At 33.8% G+C, this 22,982-nt stretch overlaps 1 protein-coding gene across 1 annotated transcript in view; it reads right to left on the bottom strand.

The window, feature by feature from the left end:
• The window catches only part of Prp8 (pre-mRNA processing factor 8), a 93,897-nt gene that overhangs the window by 39,020 nt on the left and 31,895 nt on the right, over window positions 1-22,982 (bottom strand). The window contains exons 12-23 of the mRNA XM_081771227.1: window positions 22,407-22,633; window positions 20,994-21,203; window positions 20,420-20,536; window positions 19,718-19,924; window positions 17,565-17,728; window positions 17,117-17,243; window positions 16,294-16,486; window positions 13,372-13,559; window positions 12,577-12,815; window positions 9,165-9,311; window positions 8,615-8,765; window positions 7,786-7,962 (exon numbers count right to left, since the gene is read on the bottom strand). Coding sequence (XP_081627353.1) covers window positions 7,786-7,962; window positions 8,615-8,765; window positions 9,165-9,311; window positions 12,577-12,815; window positions 13,372-13,559; window positions 16,294-16,486; window positions 17,117-17,243; window positions 17,565-17,728; window positions 19,718-19,924; window positions 20,420-20,536; window positions 20,994-21,203; window positions 22,407-22,633 — 2,147 coding nt within the window. The remainder of the gene's footprint in view (window positions 1-7,785; window positions 7,963-8,614; window positions 8,766-9,164; window positions 9,312-12,576; window positions 12,816-13,371; window positions 13,560-16,293; window positions 16,487-17,116; window positions 17,244-17,564; window positions 17,729-19,717; window positions 19,925-20,419; window positions 20,537-20,993; window positions 21,204-22,406; window positions 22,634-22,982) is intronic.

Raw genomic sequence — 22,982 nt, forward strand, 5'->3', positions numbered from 1 at the left:
GATGGAGCGCTAGAAACAACCTCAGTGGAATTCGCCACTAAAATTGTATGAGGACTGAAACGATATGGGAAAATCCGGAGTCGGGTTGATATTTCCAACCAAGAACATACAAAGTAGATTGGCAAAGATTAAAATGCATAACATGGTTCGATAAGTTCTTTCACTCAGGTCGTGTTTATGTATGACGGACGCCGAAAGAATCTTATGTTCCAAACTGTCTCTTTCCTACCGTCAAACATAGGAGCTGCCCTGTTATGCTGTGGGCTATCATTTCCTAGTATTCTGTGAAGCCATAGGTATCAGATCCTATGATTACACTCACACAACACATTACCACGTATGGTTAAAGTTGGCTGATATCCAGGCGCCGCCCATAGTATCCGGGTACCGGAAGTTATTCTACGGGTCAACGAACTAAATCTATGGACTTAAATATTAAATGACCTGTAATTATCTATGCCATTTATACATTATATGTTGTACTTAATTGTTGGTTATTTACAAGGACTTTTTTTATTGTAACAAAAGACTAGGTTTAAAATGGATTTCATTGTTGAGCTTGTATTATTGCCTGGCACTAAAGTTATTTTTTTAAAATGTTTTGACAGAGGTAGAGATGAAACTTAAAATTAGGTACCATGGAAATAACTGTACAATACGTTTTCTGTTTTGAAATCTTTAACATCAACACTTGATAGGATGGATAATAATGATTGTAAATTATGGAGCGCGTTTTTCGAGAAAGCAAATGTAGAGTCCGCAGCAAAATACCTGCAACATGAGCATGTAAGTTTATTGTGAAACGACGAAGTCTTTTGCTCCAAAATAAGTGTGCAGAGGAAGATGCCGAGGTTTCTCCTGGAGTGATTCGCTCCACTTAGACGTTATGCTGATTCCCTGCGCTGTTAGGCGTAGTCTCAAAATAAACTTACGTGCTCATGTTGCAGGGTTTTCGCTGCGGACTGTACCAAACATGTTACAACTAATGCAACGCACTCTTGCTGTACCAGTCAGTAATCCACACGTCGAACGAGTGTTTAATGTAATGGTCAGCTGATAGAAACTGAATATTAACAGAACTTGTAATGGCCAATTGTGCTCAAATGAACCTGAAAATGACCTGTCAAGATTTTTATGAAATGGTTGTGGAAAATAGGACCCTTCTTCAGCTGCAAGGAGCTCCAAACTATATGAATAGTAAGGTAGGTATGTATATTGATTAATATTTTGTGTTGTTTTCATTTATTTCTATACAGTATACGTTCGATTAGTATGGTAGTGTTAGTAATATTGGTTATAAGTGTTAGAAGTAATGGTAGTAATAATATGCAGAAATCTTCAATTTCAAATTAACATTCCCAACTACACAAAAGTCGCTGATCTCCTGGCTTCCTTTAGTTCAATCTGACAACATTACCTGCGATTATATGGACAGTTTGGATGACCTGGTCCAAATGTTTCTGCCCAATGGTGTAAAATTTTTCCACATAATGCATCAATACACACTGCTGGAGCTGTTGAAGTGTGGTTTCATGTATTTCAGAATGAACTACACCTTCTCCCTGGCCCACCCAATTCCTAGGCCTCATCGTGGTTAGTTCTGCAACTCAGAACCCGGAGCAGATATGCTCCTCCTCCATTCTCGCTGACGGAACTGAGAGCTGCACTGAAAGAGGATGACGTAATATTCCTCTGGAAACTATTCATGACTTTATATGTTTCAATTCCACGACGAATCAGAACTGTTCGGCCAGTTAACGGCGGTTCCACGCCATATTAATCAAGTAAAATGCATTTCTTTAAAGATGTTTCTATTATTTTGATAACCATCTCTAACTCTACATAAAAAAACTAAAGCTTAATTTATCAATAATGCGAATCTGATGCAATTGGCAGCCAAATCTAACATATTGAGGAACATGTACTAAACATCCAATGACGCTAATATTCAACAATTAACATCGAGGAAAGACACAAAGCAACTATGGTAATTGTTAACGTTAAAATTTTATTGTTTTATTTAAAATTTACAAACTTCAATTTTTGACAATTAAATTTCAATACTGTCCAATTACTATATACCCAATTCTAAACCAACGTGAAGAGAAACAGATCACTCGGTTTCACCCGAACGAATTTTCATAGAAGTATCACTGTACAAACCCAGGTATACCTGAAAATATCCATTTACCCAAGTAGTGAACCCTCACAACAATAAAATTCAAAGATTACATCAGTAGTAACAGCCTACAAGATAATCAGTAAAGTGGTGAGTTCGTTTGAACATCTTATTTAAATTACAAATAACGTAAGTAAAAGGCTAATAGTCACTGCAAGAAACAAACCACATCACTAGGAAGTACTTTCGAAGAACATCGTCTTCATTGTCAGCCTAGGCACACTTCGAAAAGGATTTAAACTATACGAAAGAAATTATGGACAGGTAAAAATGCTTAAAAAGAATTATAAAAATATGCGCAATACAGTGATAATATTATTTAAATGATTATAATGTTGGGTGAGTATGGCTTACATATAAAAATATAGTATGTTGCGGGTTATTGACCGACTGTCGGGTGTTTCAAATATATCAATTTAACATATAGATGTTTGAAAGTTACGCTTAATAATAATGTTGTGTGGTGGTGTCCTAGGTCGTATAGGCTTGAAGGCGGAAATACAATATTCAAGTGATCGATAAATTCACTTGAAAAGCACTACAGTAATACGATCTTACATTTTCAACTTGAATAACTTTATTGATATATTTTTCTCGGCATTAATCCATTCTAAGCTTCTTCTATGATTGGATTGAAGGCTGAACGACTGCTTAAAGATGCAAACACTCACTCACATACGAGCAGGGTGGAAAAAAATCATGATTTTTTTAAATAAAAATCATTTTTGTTGATTTTTTTGATTTAAATCGATTTTTTTGATTTAAATCAAATCTTTCTCCTGGTATAATACAAGTCGTGAATTGAAGATAAAGCATTAGGAATTAGTATTAAATGCTAATTATGCCATTTAAGTAAAAGTATTGGGGTTGAATTTTGAATTATCCCCAATCGTTAACCTATATCAATCCCAAACAATGTTTCTTAACCCTTTTAAATTATGGCTCTTTTTAAAGGTAAATTATAGACTTCAGTCAAGCAGCTACATCACCATCCCTATTTATCCTGGGATCATGGTACATGCATCACTTTCTTTAGAATAGAACAGCTTTTGAAACTGTAACATTCACATTTCCTTATCATGTCCCTGAAGCGGGAAATTTTGAGAGTAATCGGCATTTTTTTTAAATTTGGTCCCCTCTGGATACCCCTGTGTTACAGCACGGATCTCAAAATCAACTGGGAAATGCTAAGGGGTGTACTAAATGTGTGTACAAAATTTCAAGCTTCTCTTTTGAGTAGTAAGAGTGAGGAAACTATTTAACAATGAGCTAAGAACATTCCCACAATGCCCCAGATGACCCGGATTTAATATAAAAATTTCCTCAGACATCCCTATTTATTCTAAGATCATGATTTGTACATTATTCTCTTCAGAATAAAACAAATTTTCAAACAGTACCCTTCAAATGTCTCCATCATGTATCTGGGGCGGGTAAATCACGAAAAAAGGAATTTTCTGTTAAAAAGGTCTTTTTTTAAAAAAAAAAATACCTCTGTGGACCCCTTCCCCTGTTTTAAGGCAGAGATTTGAAACAAATCTGAAAAATGCTGAGGGATGCACTGAGTAAATGTGCAAAATTTCAATCTTGTAGGTGCAAAAGTAAGCCCGTGAAAAATAATATTCCCCAAATAACCCAGATTCCCGTATAAAACAGGAACTCAGGTAACAGTTTCCTGAGACATCCCAATTTATCCTAGGAGCATAGTACGTACATCATTTTCTTCAGAACAGAACAGCCTTTCAAACGGTACCATTCATATGTCTTCATCTGAGACGGGAAAATCACGAAACAAGCTATTTTTGTTAAAAATATCCTTTTTTAAACATTTTTGCCCCTCTGGACCCCGCTGTTTCCACGCAGAGATCTGAAAACTTCTGAAAATTATTAAGGGGTGCACTGAACGAGTGTGCAAAATTTCAGTCTTCTGAATGCAAAACGTAACCCGCCAAATAATAATAATAATAATACCCATAACAAAAAATATCTTTTTAAATTTATGACGTCATCACACACTATGCCTCAACGCAGAAAGGCGTGGCAGGGTAGGCAAAAACCATGGTTTTTATTGAAAAAATAACCAAAAAATCAGTTTTTTTGTTTAAACCTGGTTTTTTAGTTTAAACCATTTTTTTTTTTTTAATTAAATAATTTACTCTATGTATTTATATCACATATGAACAGAAATAAGTTTGTTTCACTTTGGTGTTATTATGCAACAACCGGGTTGTGCTGGAACGGATCACATAAGCTTAAAGCGGAGTCCAAACCGTTCGTCTCTTACATCCGAAACAAATTGTCCTCCATTTGAACTTGAAAACTGGACTAATTGGCCACAAATGCGATACGTGTGCCGACTCACTCACGAAGGACTCCTGATACGTTGTACTGATCTTTACATACTTTTAATATAATTGTCTAATTGTCAAGAGTCATTTCAGAAGGACAAAAAGATAAACAGTTGCACAATTGAAACCATTATACAGAATTACATATGGACAGTTTCAAAATACTGCAGAATACAGAACTAATTTAGTCCAAATTAGTTCACTACGACTTTGATTAGTCCAAGTTAAAGAAATACAACGACGTAATTTTCATATCAGTAAGAAAAGTGAATAAAAGTAAGAATTATTTGAGTCGACTTTGGCTCTGACCCATTTATACATAAATAGATACCAAAGATATTTCTGATTTCAGTAAATGCCTCTCGGGGGGTTTGTATGACCCCCTTCCCCAAAGTACGATATTTTGATGTATATTATCAATAGTAAACATTACTAAAACGATACAATATTTAGAATTTTCCTTTGATTGCAATTGCATAACAATAACAACAAACTATTTTAAAAAATCACAAAAGAAACATTCATAACCTTACAAAAAAGTTGCTTTTGTAGTATAGAGCTAATTTCTTTGAGTAACGAATGGGGAATTTAAATTTGAATATAATAGGAATAATATGCGGGAGTGACATGCGATAACCCACTAATGTGTGTGTTGAAGATTTTACGAAAACTTACACTTTTACAAACATTTTTCGTTTTTTTCATGGTTTAAACTAGCCAACCCTGCGTGAAAACATATATAACGTGTTCTAAAATGCCTCCAGCCTTACAGAAAAGGAAGTAAAATGCCTTATTGGTACTTTTTAAATTGAATAATGAAGATTCTACCATATCACCTAAAAATAGGTAATAGAATTTAAAAGGTCAAGCATTAAGGAAAAAGTACAGCAACGTTTATCAAAAAGACACTTTTTTTTCACAAAAGTTACTGATATTTGGCAGGGGCCTATTTTTAAAAACTCAGAACCAGCTTGCGGCATGAAATACATAAATTTCGCCTAAAGTTATCAAATTAGCAAAAAAAAAAAAAGGGGGATAGGACTCCTCTAAATACGCCCTATTATCTGAGGACAAACAAACAGACACGCACAAAAAAGAATTTTCGTCTTAAATGTCAATGGTGATTTCCCCGTTGGAATAGTTAACGATTTTAAAACCCAAACCCAATGTTACGAAAAGAAGAAAGAAGGATTGCTCCGTTACCTGTTCAAAACGGGATTTTCCCTAATCATCCTCTGCATGACACTTGTTTTCATACTATACTGTATATTTGAAATGAAATCTGTAAGTTTTACGTCCCACGGTTATGCCGGTTAGGCTAAAGGAGACGGTGGTAATGAGAGATGAGTGAAATGGTGGAATGAAGAAAGTGGGAGGAAACGGGAGTACCCCGAGAAAACCCACGAGCACGGTACTGTATATTTGAGTCTCATTGTATTATGATTATTAACTTCCATAATCGAAATAACAGAACAGAAACGGGATTTTACTTATTTTCATTTTAAATTAATTTATTTAGGAATTCGATTTAAATCAACGATTTTTATTAAAAAAATCAAGTGATTTAAATCTTGATTTAAATCGTGATTTAAATCAGACTGATTTAAATCAATCCACCCTGCATACGAGGTCTGCTAGAAAAGTTTCTGCAAACTACTACTTACACTGGCGCTGGTGTTCCGCTTTATAAAATTCGGAAGAATGAACCTTTCTATGTTTGAAATCCTTTGATTGTTTGTTTAAGACGATTCGTTCATTTTTCGGCGCTTTGAAGAAGTTATTTTACGTGAGAAATGGAAAGGAATGTAATTTAACTCTGAAACAATGCATCGAGGACATCATTTGGTTTTGGGGATGAAGCACCATCTAGCATCAGTGTCTAAAATTGTTTGTCCGAATTCAAGTATGGTTGTACATTTCTCAGTGATGAATTTCGGGAAGATCGTCTACCCACGTATGTTGTTGCCAATAATGTTAATGCTCTGCGTGAAATAGCGGAGACAGATCGGGATGTGACATACCGTTTGCACATTGACATGAAAGCAATCCATACGATTTTGCATGGTTGCCTGAACGTATGGAAACATTCAAGCTGTTAAATCACACAGTGCTTGACCGAAGCTCAAACGCAGGTTCGTGTTAATAGATTAAAAAACTTCAAAAATTCAACCGAGGTAAATCAAATTTGGTATATACATCGTTACAGGGAAAGAAACTTGGATCTAGTCATAAGAGTCCGAAACAATACCAAGTCACTGTTTGGGTGTTCCAATGTGAGCCGAGATCAACAAAAGTTATTCGTTCGAAGAGCGCTGTCAAGTAAAATGATTGCTTGTTTCTTCGGTTTCACTGGATGTGTGTCAACCATAGCTTTAGGAGATCGAAGGATTGTTAATGCTGAGTGGTATGTAACGTTAATTATTTTTCGTTACGTTGCTTTCCCTGGTTACTAATGTATATTTATATGGATTACGAAATTATTATGGATTGCACAACACAGTTATTCACTTTAGAACATATACTTTCACTTTCAAAATATATCGTATTGTTACATTACAATATCATACAATCAATCTACATAATATGGCACTTCATTCTATTCTGTCTTTCTACGACATCAAAAAGATAAACAAGTCGTCATAACAACCAAATCAACAAATATTTGAATAAGATACAAATATTTAAATTATATCTTTATATCTTTCTTCTTCTTCTTAAGTGCTTGTGCCTTCAAAATAACACTTTTGCCCGTAACTCAAAGTATTTACAAAGATAGACAATATCGTTGTAGGTACACAACAATTTATTTGAAAAAGGTTATCAATGAATTGCGTAAAACTCACATTTCGGATCATTCTTTGTCATCACAACACCAGTTCCCACTCAGTACACTTTTTTTTTCTTTTCTTTTTTTTTAAGTGAAAATGAATTAATGACCCATGATCCGTACTCACTTGATTTAACACCTAATGATGACTTTTTGTCGTCGTCTGATGCAGCTTTCGACGAATTTCGAGCAGCTGTTTCTCGGGTACTCCTTCAAACTGAGGCTACTGTAAGTAATAGTTTGCAGAAACTTTTCCAGCATCCCTCGTATCAGTTGATTTATTTTTACATGAGCGAAGTCATACCTCTAACAGCGAATGAAATAAAGTGTCAAAATAATAACAATGGTGCCACAGTAAATCTCTAATTTTTAAGTAACATTTGGAAGCTGGATATTTTTAAAAACATATACAAGTGACACTGTCTTCTTACCTTTGTGAACGTAGTGGAGCCACTGGCCATAAGAATTTGTCGAACACGGTTATGGAATCTCTGCATTGATTCCTCGTCTACTCGTAGGAAGCACTGAGCTGTTCGTTCTTTGGTAACTTCATTCTGCAGATTCCACACTCCGTCACGGTGTGTAAACTCCTCATGTGTTGTTCGGCACTAAAATCAAATAGAACAAATGTTGATATATATATATATATATACAGAATATTTGTGTATTCAAGCTGTGTCTTTGTCATTGAAATGAGACATACTCACTGTTTAAGTATGTAAGTTTTACTTCGGGACGTTTCAGAACTCTTCGAGCTATATCCTTACGTGCAAGGTTTAAAAGGACTGTTAAAAACACTATTAATGAAACGTAAGAGACTTCTTTTAGATTCCGAATTTGAAAAAAGCTACAACGATTTTTTTTTTTTTTTTTTTTTTTTTTTTTTTTTTTTTGCGGGCTAGGGTGTCTTTTATTTTCTTTAGTATTTTTAATTCTCTTAATGTTTGCACCTGAGGACAAAGCAAGAAAGATTCAGAAACGCTTTGAAGCAGAACTTACAAATTTAATGGTTAATTAGATACTTTTTAAATTTAATAGTGAAAAGACATTCTTACGATTATATTTCATTACACTTCACGAAATGTATTTACTTTTAAGATAATAATTTTAATAAAATAAAGGACTTGTGGACTATTTTGTGCATTAAAGACAATGTTACATTTTCTGTGTACATAAAAGCAACGATCTTTAATTTCGGAGTCTTAATCATCTTCCACTGACTACTAACTTTAAATTTTACAATGCAATAAGATATCTTACCTTTGGCAAAATGCGACACTCAAACCCGCTCATATTGAACAATAAATTAGGGTTGTCTTTTGAGTAGACGCTAACGAAACTGTTTTCCCACTGGATGGTCGTCACTGAGCGCGGCAATCTGTTCTTAATGTCCCAGAATACAGCTCTTCCCCTGCAAAAGATTCGTTCTATTAGAGCCTATTTGCAAACAGAGATAAAAATATTACCGAATCTAAATATGATGTCCTACCCATCTTAGAGATAAAAGCAGATTACAAAGATTATAATTCTTAATAAATTAATTCATAAAATTGAAATAATGCGGAACTCTATCAATAATTTCACCTAACTTTGCAGATCGGTGAGGACCATATTTTACGGAAAATTATTCTACTTGCTTTCAGTATATATGGATACACTTTCAGTATAGACTAAATACAAAATATTATGATGCGACTGAAAAAAAAAAAATACAGAAAATAATTTCCAACTTTTGGAACATGTAAAAAAATAAGGGTAGTACAAAATGAATTCACAAATTATCCAACGAAATTCCAGTATGAGTACTCACAAATTAACGTCATGTTTCATAAGTCGCATTCTCGCGTCCCTCGGCCAGCACTTCTTGTTGTTGTAGCCAACGATGTTCTCGTTGTTGGGATCAGGATGTTCCGTTAAGTATCTCTGAATTAAATCCCTTGCTTCTTCTGCGCTGAATCTGGAACAGAATACCATTTCAAATTATAAACCTGGAGAGGAAATGTATGAATTCTTCTTCAGTTAGTACTCGAATCGAACCTAAACTCGGTTTACGCGTGAACTTGAATGTTACTTAAACGTTCATTTACTGTCATTATTTGGAACAGCAACAGTACATAACATTCAAGATAAACTGCTGTATACCACTTACCTACTTTCTGATGTATGACTAGTTCCATATGAAAATAAAAACTAGTGGATGAGCCATTACCCAAAGGCTAATTACAGATTTAGTCAGCTCATTAGAAGTTTGAAAGCTTTTCCTTAAAATAATATTTATCCATCTAATTTCTTTAGCAAAGATATTTTATATTTAGTTTTAGTTTTACTTAAAATGCATTTAGCCCTAGGCAATAATTTTATTTAAACTTTTGAGTCTAAGAATTAATATATATATATTTAATTATGTGGTCCGTGTTTCCGAGGTATTTAATGTGCACAATCTATACTAAGATATCTAAATATGCCGAAACCACACAGCATTCACTTCTACGTTTGTTAATCAAAATGTCACCTCTTCGAACCAAACAAAACAGCAAGTCAATAATATTGCTTCATATACATAAATATGAGCAAACGGTTTGGATTATTGCAACACTAGTTCTTGTTGAAATATTAGTATAAAATTTACTACATGAACCTATTGCAGCCTCACTGAATTGTTGGTTGTTTAGGAGTTCAACCGAGGTAACATGAGAAGCTTGAAGTGCGATCTGAACCATATGAGAACCCACCGGGAATCGAAACACGTAAGCAAACCACGCGAGCTCAATTATAATAAAAATCTCACTCATAGGTAATGTTAAGTAAATATTGTTGGTTATAAACAAAGAACATAACTAGGTAACGCAGTATATAATTTATAGATCAGTACTTAAAGAGTCTCTTGGCTTCTCAATCATTAAAACTTCGTAAAGTTCACAAACGTGTACAAATGAACTAGATTATTATCGCACTCATTCTACCCGAAATATTAGCATAGACATTGTGAACACTAGATTGAACGGGATAATCAGATATTTGTTGATTTTAAGTTCTGTTTCCGACCACACATTGCACATTATGATGATAAGGATCTGTTATATTATTTCTGTCTATTATCTAAATTTCCTTTCTCATTATTTGACTGTTTTAAGCAGCACGAAGGTGAGTAAAGCTAAATTCAGATATTACTGGAATATCAGAAACTGGAAAGGCTCCACATAACAATAAATAACGGATTTAATTCACATTAATGAGTTAATTCTTCCAATAAAGAAATGTTTCCTTACTTCTTCCCATTCACCCTCACCTTCAATCCTCTTTATCACATGAATATACTGCATGCAGTATCACTGCATTTTCGTTAGTGAATAAGTTTACCATGCATCGAAATCACCTCAATATTATTTTTATTTTTATTTCTAATCGGCCTACTACTAAACCCTCAAGCATCATTCAAATCTAAGAATAAAGCATCTCAGCAGGCGCAAAGTATAAGGCAGTGATATGTCAGACTATTAATTTACGTCTACGCGTGTTGTCTACATAATCTACGCGTGCCTACGTGCATAGTTTCACATATACTACATGTAGGAAATGTAGACTATAAATAATGTGGATATCTTATATCAGAATTTAAAAATGCAGTAATAAAATGTAAAAACAATAATATATAAACAACATTGATCAGAATTACAAAATTATATTATTAAAATCGTTACGGAAGAAACACTGAAAGGAAAAATATGACTATTATACTATTTTGTAAGATTACTTTTCTTCAACGGACTAAATCAAATATAAAACATACAAAAATAAAACCATATCTGAATTACCTTATATTCGAGTCGAATTTACATTTTTCTTCTTTCTTTCTTTGTACTGGGATGTTAAGTGTTATAAAACTAATGTATCAAAAAATAGATGGTGCAATTGAACAATAGATCTAAGGAATTCACGCCTATTGGAAAGTGTCTGTTGAATATAATCTATTGCTAATGTCTTAAAAGCCTCACCTTCTATTAGGAAGTCTCCATATAAGTGATTAGGCATGCTGGTCCAAGGGGATTTGTTTCATAACCCACTGGGAGGAATTGTAGGCTAAGTAAGTAAAAGCAGAAGTTGGTTGGTTGAAATTTAAAATCATTTTTAGCTCCAAGGTAATATGAGACGTATACCTGCAGTTCAAGGTGGAATTCGAACCATCGTACTGCGTTCAAATTTCAAAGCATTCCCACCAGGAACTGAACTCTAGATTTCGTGCATCAAAAGCGCAAGCATTAGTCACTACACCACCGGGGATAAAGGTAGAAGAGTATCTCAATATATTGTTTAGTGCATAAGGTATTGAAACTATGTGCAGTGCTTTCTTTATAGATAGACGAGCGGTTACATTCTTTGTGCTATTTGTACTTGATTACATTACTTAAAACACGTCACCTATATAAATAAGATCCTTACACATTAGTATGTTTTGTGTAATGAATTATACACTAAATTTTCAAAATTCTGGTTTTAATGTTTAACGACTTGCACCCAATTCAGCGTTAGCTATCAATCTATATATATATAAAATTGACAGTAACTATGTTTATGACTTCGTACCTCTTGAACCGACCGACCGATCTAGATCAAATTTTCAACATAAATGAGGTTCGGGCCTGAGATGGTTTATATCATTTCATTTTGACGGTACAACATAGGGGCAAGATATGTATAAATATAAATACAACTTAATAACTTTTGAACCACGAGATCGATCTCGATCAAATTTGCCACATAGATGAGATTCGGGACTGGGATGGTTTTTATCACTTCACTTTGACGGTGCAACTTAGGGGAGCGGAGGGGGATATATATAAATGAAAAGTGACTACGTTTGTGACTTAATGAACCACACGACTGATCTCGATCAAATTTTCAACATAGATGAGCTTCGGGCCTGGGATAATTTTTTATCATTTCACTTTGACAGTGCAATTTAGGGGAGGGAGACAAATTTAAAAAATGATCAAAAATGACCGATATTAGTGTCGAATCCATAGTTTTCGGGGTCTCTGAGACGAACAATGACACTTCCGATACCTTTAAAATGTCATTGTCCGTACATGTGTGAAACAATGTAACTGTCCGTAGTTCATCCCGCTAGCTTTTACGTTAAACGAAAACGATATATATATATATATATATATATATATATATATATATATATATTATTACTTAAATTAATTAAATTTACTCACCTGAAAAATATATGGATTCTGTCAATGTAGCGACAGTACAATCGTATGGGATGCGCACCCTCAGATGCAACATCTTGGAATGTGAGAAAGTCATTAGGCATTTGCGGAGGACCTGCCATCTCAGAAGCACGCTGCAATCCAAGCACTAACAAATCAAGCACCAGTCCGTAATACTGAACGATGAAGGACGCAAATTGTAATCCCCGGATGATACCGTAGCTGTTGGTATGATTCATATCCTATAAATGAAAAAGGGACGAAAATGATTACTAAAGAGTGGGAGTAGTATACAAGAAGAATTAACAAATTTACAATATCCAGCTTCGATGTTAAGTAATATAGCTCAGAGTTGCATATCTCCACCACAAATCAGGATAAGTGTTCGCCTCAAGCAAAACATATATCACTGACATGGTGTTAGCCTCATGTATACTAATTCGGACCCCTACACAATTCATCATTGCTATATCTGACTTTTTATATGTAATTTAATTCTTGTCAAACATACTATATATATATATATATATATATATATATATATATATATATATATATATATATATATATATATATAATTACTAATAACACTGTTATTATTCTTGTAAGATTTTAGCAAATCATTTAAAAACAAAATCCTCTTTTACTATTCACTTCCGGCACAACTTCTTAATGCATAAAAGAACAAGTGAGCCAGTAATATAAGTAACATCAAAAAAGTAAAACTATCACTTATAGTGATTATGCGACAAGTATGTCATTTTATTCAGAAAAAAAAAAAAAAAAAAAAAAGATTACCTTGTAATTGATGACAACGTTGTTCTTGGCTGTCATATAATCAGCTATATTATGGTCAACGATCAATCGAAGCAATCTGTTCAGCAGAGTCAAATCGATCTTTTCGTACATTTTCTCAAATTTTGACTCCAACAGCACATTACATTCGCCTTCAGTTACATCCCATACATCCTGAAGATTGTTAATACCTGCAAAATATAAGAAATTTAGTCTTGATTGAGAGCAACTGGTAGTCATGAAAGGAAGTGTTATGTCAGTCATAAAATACAAAACTTATTGGGAAGATATGTATATTTGGACACATAATGAAACATTTTATTTCGGACTTTGGGACATTTCATTTTAAAATTTAATGCAGTGAAAAGCATCATCGTTTATTTAATGCTGATTCACTTTTCGATTTTTTTTCCTACGTTCATTTACTTTTCCTGCTGTCTGTCATGTCTTTCTACACATGTAATTTCTTAATCAATAAAAACAACAGATTGTTTCCCTGTCAGCATTACTATCATCACCTCACCTCTGGTTAATCTATGAGAATGCACTTTTCCACGTCACTGAAGAAACAGTCAACAATCCAGGATATGAACCAGGAAGAGAGATCGAACAAAACCACTGACAGACTTTTGGAAGTAGTCCGGATTGAATTGGAGAAGAGTCAACATATAAGAACGCGAGCTACAATTCCAAGCTTACGAGAAGTTTTACCTTGCTCTAGCTTAGAGAGCACTTTGTCTTAGCTAACGTTATAGCTGTCGACCACGATGGATAGTTCGCTAAAGAACAATTTCGATTTCGATTGAATTTACTATCTTCGCAATGCTAGTTTTCCTGTTCGGATTTAGGTGACCCTTAATTCACGACTAGTTGGACGCCCAGCAGACCAGAGAGGAAGTGATGGACGGGCATCAACCCATTGGAAGGATCGTCGAAGGGGAAACACCGAGGTCTACAAGTAAGTGCGAGTAGATTAACCTGTCCCGAGAGTCATTACCTTCTCACCCTCTTCAACCCCTTTAACATCACAATCTTTTTTTTTTTTTTTTTTTCATGCTCGAATTTATTTACATGCAACCCAGGTCAGATCCTGTACTTTATGCTCTACCGAATTCAATGTTTACAAAATCCTGGGCGCAACCTGTCAGTTCTGACATCCCCAATTGCACGATTAGTTAACACGTTATTTGAGCTTTCAGATTGACAAGGGGCGACTGCACATTATTATCACTATACTCAATTGTTTTGTTTACTACACATTCAAATGCAAAGAAGTAATGCGATAGTTACCTAATATAGTATAGAACCTTTCGGTGTGAAGTGCAACAGCTCGCCATAGCACTGATTCTACAAATGCACGAAAGATAATGAAACATGCTGTCTCGATAGTCGCCCAGCTCTCTATGTACTCATGTACGCTCTACTATGTTATATATTGGGCAAACATGGTGGTCAAATTATTTGTCAGATCTATCTAGAAGCTCCTTAAAGAATTCTGAATAACTCGAATCCTAACATAATGTACTATCCTGCTGAGACATTCAATCGTTGTAGGAGTACATGAAATTCATAAAGGGAATGTCTGTTAAGACATGTTTAGGAAAACTAGTAAAATGTCACATAAGCATACCATATCTCTCTTTCAAGGTTCCATGGTGAGTAACGGGTTCATATGATCTGCATCAAATAAGAATTTTGCCACCCAAAACAAAATTAACTTTACAATCACTCGAAACAACTAGTATTGTGTCATCGAACCTACTTCATTTTCCCCAGTATTCGAGGATTCATTTACGATGTTCATGGCTAGGGATGAAATTCTTACATGAGGCTCTGGTAAACCTTCTATCCCTGTATGTCATGTAAATTAATGCTGCACTAACCTTCTAGATATGCTTTTGGGACTCTTTTGCATTGAGTGTGTGTATCGTTTGTCGTCTTGTCTGTAACAATTTCAGACACACCACGAGCAACTGTAGCCCCACGTTGAAGGTAAAGCCATTACAGACCTGTGGTCGACATCTGCACTGTCAGTAGCGGGTGGTGAGACTAGTGCATGTATAACACCGTGGATCGAAAAATATTGACTGTGTACAGGATTTCGAAATTCAGATGTTCTATCCGTCTGGCAACAACTTCTATGTGCTGTTTAAATTCCAATAATTCACGTCTCTTTAGCCAGTATTTAACATAACTCAACTAATAAAGATGCTTCTGTTCACCTATGAGGTCTATGATGATGCCACATCATATGATTACCGGCAGATGGGTGTATTAATATTTAGAGTAAAGAATGTATGTATAATTGAATCTGTAACCCGTAATGTAAGTTCTAATCATAAGAAGATTTCCTCGAAGTTTTTAGATGGATTTCAGGATTACCTAGGTAGTTTTGTCTTATGAGAGAAAATATACATGATGTATTTTTCATTAGTAAATAAGATTAAATCACAGTGCTGCGAGCGGTAATGATATTTAATGAGAAAAGCGAAAAGGCTAATACTCACTGCAAAAAATATATAGCAAAGTTTTCTTCTACATACAACACGTAGCGCTTTCAGAAGTAACCTCTTCCTTCATCGGCTTGTTCAAAATTCAAAATAAGATTTAAAGCATGAAGGAAAATTTGGAAGGGTAAAAGAAGGTTAAGAAATGTAAAAACAAATCTTCTGTCAAAAAATTAAACACATGGGAATGGCACTCACTGTCATTGCAAGCCTAGAAAGCGCTACTTGTGCATGTAGAAGAGAATTCTACTATATATCTTTTGCGGTGAGTATTATCTTTTTCACTTTACTCATGACAAAATCAATTTAATTTATTCATTACATAATTTAATGATGTAGTTTTGTATAAATCAAATTAATTTTTAACCCATAATTCTAGAAAACTTAACAACAAAAAAAAAAAAAAAAAAAAAATTACCTTGACACCACTTGTAGACTAACAGTGGAGGTGGTTCAGTGTCAGATGGTTTCACCCATGGTGGAAATAGTCGTCTCTTATCTGCTTCGTACCACAAATACTGATCCAAATAAGCATCAGTGATTTTTTCCAGGGGCTCTACATCGTAAACAGGAATTAAGTGACTGTACAGATCCATGAACTCGATACCAACCTATTAAATGAAACAAAAATAATAATGCGTAGATAACTCAAATTTCAAAATATTACTCCGTTTAAAACCCTTGAACAAAAATTTTTCCGAATATTCAGAAGTTTCCACCTTAATTTAACTTACATGACCATACATGTACGGAAATTTAGGATAATTTTGGAATATTGTAAAAAAATGTGGAGATAACCAATGAATTAAGCAAAATTTCACGGATTTCTATTTGGTCCTTCTTGACATCCTAGATTCTATAAATTTACAAAAATACGTATAGTAGAAACAATAGTTATAGTTACAGTTGAAGCAAACTTTTAAGTGAGATTAGAATACTATAATACTCGTAGTTGTTAACAATAAAATGTCTAATGATTAAAGACTGAATTAGCATAATTTGAAGCTTTATTTGTCGGTTGTATTATTTTTCAACCATTATCATTCTCAAAATTTTCCTCGCGTGCCTCAAAATAATAGTTCCTTTTTAATAGACAGGATGCTATTCCATTAAAATATGCTACACACATCTATTATCTTCACAATACCAACAATATTTCAATTTATTTTACTTCAGTCTGCCCTTCCTCTCAGCATAAACTAAACTAACAGTTAAAATACCAACAATATAAAAATACTTACTTCTTTGAAAGCTCTCTGAGTTAACAAATGTCTCTTGATTCTTGACAGGGCTTCGTGAGGGTTGTCATATGCTTGTTCAATTAACCCTAATTCCTCTCTCTGACTTTGGTTCAATCTCGACTTCACACTACAGAAGAAAAATAGAATTGTTTACTTCTCTGCAAAATAAATATTTAGGATTGAAGAGAGAAAACAAAAATCGGATACTCGTGAAATAAACACAAAACCACAGCATATTTAATAATTTCTACTACAATGTCAAAAAATAACATGTGGAAAGTTTTCCATTCTACGAAGTGAACAATAAATAATTCTGGGAGTCCATGTCGTAGCATTTTCAGGATTTCTAGTCATGGACTGTATTTCGTACCACACTCTAAATTCCTGAAAATTTAATAAAGCACAAATACAAAAACAATCTTGTAAACACAATAGTAAGTACTCTTACCTGTATGCTTCTTTCAGCCTTTCCAATGCCAAGATAAGAAGTTTGGTATCATGCTTATACGAAAGAGGTGGGAATGGGATTGGTGCAAATCTTCTCGATTCAAGCCAATGAACAGTTGTTGTGTAGATAGCTACAGCTTCTTCGGGTGAGATGTAAGGACCATCCTACAAGAAAATGTAGAAACATTAAAATGGTGAGACAGGTAATTAAGAAGACCTAGATTACGGGAAAAAAAAGTTACTCAAGGCATTCACAAATCTAGAGAAAAAAATGACAACGTACCTACGGAGTAGTATAGAAAGAACTTGGATGATAATGATAATCTAAGTGCACATACAATAATAATAATTGTAAAATAGGCCAAGTAGTTGATAAAACAACACTACCCAGTAGTTTTTCATTTATTTTCTAAACGATGTATGAAAAACTCAAATTTCATCCCATTTCCAACTAATATCGAGTACAGAATTAAACAAAATCAGTATGTTCTAAAATAATACAATGAATTGAGTGATAGAAATAACCCAGAACGAATAATAGACATTAACGACCATAAAACTGCATGGAAGTTTTCCTCTGGTTCTTACGGATGTTTCCATGTTGAATACAAAGTTTTTTTTTTTTTCTCTCTCTCTCTCTCTCTCTTCAAATCTAGAATGTACAGGTTCGGCATGTGTCATTGAACGAACAATTTTATGATCTGTTCTCTATTAGTAAATCCCTGTGATCAACAATGAATTCTAAAATGTTGATAAGGAATACAAAATAACGTAAAATGTAGGGTAATGAAGGGGAGGGGATGAGGAAATATGGATACAGTTGGAGAAGAGGAATTTGGACTACTCTTGGACGCTTAAGCGAGAAACCAGAAATACCGAAAATCTAAAGAAAACCAGTACTAGAATGAAAGATAAGAAGAAAAGGTTTCACAGGACAACAAAGTGACTGGTGAACATTCATCAATCATAAATGTGTCATGAATGGCAAATGTAATTCTGTTTTACGTGTTAATGAGACTTTTTAAAAACAAAAATCAGTGTATTATATAGTCTATACTCTCCTATTTTGCAAGCAAACTTTACGTGATGGGAAAAAAATAGACTTTTCAGACTCAGCACAATCCTAAACATAGTAATCAATGAAAAAAAAATCGATGCAGCTCATTATTTTTATTTTTATTTATTTATTTATTTTTTTTTTATTTTTTTTTTTTTTAGCAGACGCTCTGTAATTATTATATTAAAAAATGGAGGGAACAAACTACTTTTTCTTATTCTGTGCTGCGAATTCAATGAAATTAGATTTAAAAATATGATTTGGTCGGGATCTGAACCAGCGTGCCTCTCTGACTTATGGATGAAGAGACTGGGTAGCACAGTCGTCAGAGCACCGGTACAGTATATCGGAGATCCGATCCAGTATAATTTTTCACTCTCTGAACCTTTGAATTTCACACAAACGACAAACTTTTGAACGAATATTGTCCTACTGTCCTAAATTACAATATGATATTTAGTGATATTGTATAGAGAACTGATACTTCCACATTTAACTATTGTTTTATCTATCTTGAAATATTCATACTGATTTCTATTATTGGTTAATTTGCAAGTGCATACTGAAATACTCTGACAGTTATAAGCTATACAATTTTAACTTTAAAATAGTTGTAAATATAAGAATATATAGAAGAAAAGAAACTTTCTGACTTCGTAACTCCCAAAGCATTGCAGACCAGACGAATTTAGCACACAGAAGCCTACCATAGTTATTCCTGGCTTTCAGATTGGTCTCCAAAAATTATTTTTTAATTTAAGTGACTCCCAAAATACCTCATGATGCTAGATCAACACTAAAAACTAAATGCGCTTTCGAAGAATCGAACTGTGATTAAGCGCACCAACTAATAATAATAATAATAATAATAATAATAATAATAATAATAATAATAATAATAATAATAATAATAATAATAATAATAATAATAATAATAATAATTAATAATAATGAAACAAGAATATAATATGAATGTACACAACTAGAGGAAATAATCCATTTTACACCTTCTATCTCTGTATTTTCTTTCAGTTCAGGAAAAAATATTCATTTACGAACTGGTTAAGTAGATTACACTTATTAAGAAAACCACAAACCTTCAAATAATTATGCTGTCTTTCTTGCTCAGCTTTCAGGTACAACCTTGTCAATCGTCCCAAATTCTTCTTACACACAGTTTTATCAACTGTGGCTCCTCGTCTAATTCTTTCCCTATTGTAGTGAGCTGTGTTGGTCCACCAATCGGCTTTCATCTTCACATATCTCAGGATCATGTTCTCGATCGGAGTTGGGAGACCAGGAACCTAAAAAGGGAAAGAATCCTCATATATTTTTAAGACTAAAATTAGTCATTTACATCGTACAAAGTAAGGACATTTACCGAACATTTCTGTTCTCATTTTAACTAGAGTTAACTCTATAGGATTTAAGATACAAAATCATGTGGTTGATAGATATAAAAAAAAAGGGGGGGGGGGAAATGGAGTTAATATCAAGATTAATACGGTGCACACTGAGAAAATATTTTAAAAAGGTAAAAAAAATCTTGTATCAAGAATAATGTAAATATTGTATTTAATAAGAGAAGCATTATACAAGATAAGCTATTTCGTGAAATTCTGAATGGGACTGGTTTACTTGGAGAAATCTTGCGCATGTCCCGTATAAGTCCTCATAAGTTACGGAAGTTTACCTGTCACTTGAAAGAAGACGCATGAAACTACCAGATAATGGATAATTACAAACATTAAGAATGAACAGAAGTATTAAAAGCTACTGTAATACAAAACAGCAATTACCTTCCAAGGAATGTTAGCCTTCCAGCATCTCCAGGCTTCAGACAAATGCTGCAAAATGGTTCTTGCCTTGTTCTGTTTTATGCCTTCTGGCATCATATCAACGATATCATGCATTACCTGAAATAAGTATAATACTTAACTATGGAATAAAGTTTGCCCTTATTTCACTCCTTGCTATACACATCTTAAATAATCAAAAGCAAAAGGTAGCATTAAAAACACAATGAGTTATTTGCTTACAATTGAAGTTAAATTATTTCAAGAACATTTTACCATTGTGAAAATGAAATAAGTGTTCCAAGCATTACCAAAACTCTAGTACTTACTACCATCTAATTTAAGTCCATCTAATAGAATTTATATTCTAATCAATTTATAGTTTTACTAAAGTAAGTGTTAATAATTTTCACTGTACATCATAAAGAGAAAATATATTCATAATTTCTTAAGTCTGAATTATTCACGGAAGTGGATATCAAAGTTCAAGGACATGCCTAACACAAACAATGAAAAATGCAATAAATTTCCTTAACGCATGCTTCAAAATACCAACAACTGTCATGTAACTACTTACAGACGCTCGGAGCTCCAAATCAAAGTGACTTTCAACACGCTGCTTTGTCACAGTTTTTGCCACACCTTTTGAATGTCGTCCTTCGAACTGTCTAGAGAGCAAATTTCCCAGCCATCTTTCCAGCAGTGGAGTTATTCCTCTCATGAAAAACAACCAAACTCTCCAACCAGGAGCCCAGAAGCCACAGCCAGGCCCTTTCCCAACAGGACCCTTTTAACGAGAAATTTGTTAATACAAATGGACATATTGTTCGTATTACTATCTAATTCTAATGAAATTATCTGAATCAACAATTTGAAGAAATTAAACCTACGTTAAAGACATATAAATGTTAAATGCCATCTTGCGGAATATAATTTAACTGCAACTCAAATTCACATGGTATTTACACATTTGTAATGATGTGTAAATACCATGTGAACTTGCGTTGCAGTTAAATTATATTCCGCAAGATGGCATTTAACATTTATTCCATATTTTTTACGAACCAAAAGCCTTGACTGAAATTTTCACTTTTCATTTGCATACACTCTTTGTGATATTTATTGTTTTCTTTCTCTAATATTATCAAAAATCTATCATTTCACTTAATGTTTTTACCATCATAGTCAAATTTTCTAAAACCCAAGCGATGAGGCAATTTTCGGTATTATTTTGGTTTCAGAAAGCTTACTATCTCGGTAACGTTACGTCACGTTTGATTGAATGAATAGATCGCTATATTCAGCGTACATCAAGCTGTTGGATGCATGACAGCGATTAACTACTGCGGGACAATGCGTATATCACATGAGAAAGTGAAAAATTCAAAATGGTGTGGATTTCCTTCGTTCGTTGATAGTTGACATATACACAAAAATCACGCATGTATCTACGTATCATAGCCCAAAGATATGTCCATATGAATTACATAGAATTATTTTTATTTTTTTTCCCTATACGCCAGTCAAATTTATGATTGTTTACTGAAGTTTGAGCGGGCTTCTGAAGCTTCAAATATACGGTTAATATAGGAACATGTTTGTAACAATAAAGACAATGTCGAAAGTTGAAAGGAAAGGGAAGAGATGAGATTGCTTTTGCAGCACAAGAACAATCCATAAACAATTTGTATAGTTATTTTCAAGCCTAAGCTTTTTATTAAAAAAAAAAATGCAAATCGATCACTTTCGACTGATAGACAGTCAGATGGTGTACCGCATCGATCTATGGATAGCAAAAACGTTAAAGTTTATAAATTCTAAAGAGAATAGATGCTCCAAATTAACAGAGCGTAGTAGTTTTCACTTCACCTAATTCTGTCATTAAACACATTTAGTTTATTGTACTCTTTAACCTTTGTTACAGACTTAAATTAAACACGAAATGCATCAAGTATGGAAATCCTTAACTAAGTACTAAAATAACACTTACTGTGTTGAAACGGTAATAGATAAGGTGCTTCAGATCCTTGCACATTCGAATCTGCCTCATCAGCTTGTACTTGTATCTGTACATTCCAGTCAACTGTCCAACGTGTGCAAAAATATACTGAAGCCCATCTGCCAGCTGGAATGCATCTACGTTGTTCAACCGATACTGTACATGGGAATCCACAATAAGCTTGGTCAATCGAAGAATTTCTCTGCACAAGTGGAAAGCTGACAGAAGATGGAAGCAACATATTAAAATCATCAAAGCAACATAAAGAATATGCACTGATTTATGAAATTGTACAGGGTGTGGCAGAAATATCTGATAGTAAAATGAAATGAAATCTTTGAGTTTTACGTCCCGCGGTTATGCCGGTTAGGCTAAAGGAGACGGAAATATCTGATAGTTTTGCAATTGAAATAACTTTTGTATTTTCGAAAAAAAAAAAATGTACATTTGTTCAGAGAAATCAGTATAATTTTGCATTATCCACACCAGAAAAAATGTTTTAGAAAATATCTACCTGCAAACGTTCGCCATTTTCAGTTTCGTTCACACATTGCTGAAGACGTGCTC

The sequence above is a fragment of the Thermobia domestica genome, chromosome 9 (genome assembly GCF_964235325.1).
Source record: "Thermobia domestica chromosome 9, izTheDome1.hap1.1, whole genome shotgun sequence".
Classification (NCBI taxonomy): domain Eukaryota; kingdom Metazoa; phylum Arthropoda; class Insecta; order Zygentoma; family Lepismatidae; genus Thermobia; species Thermobia domestica.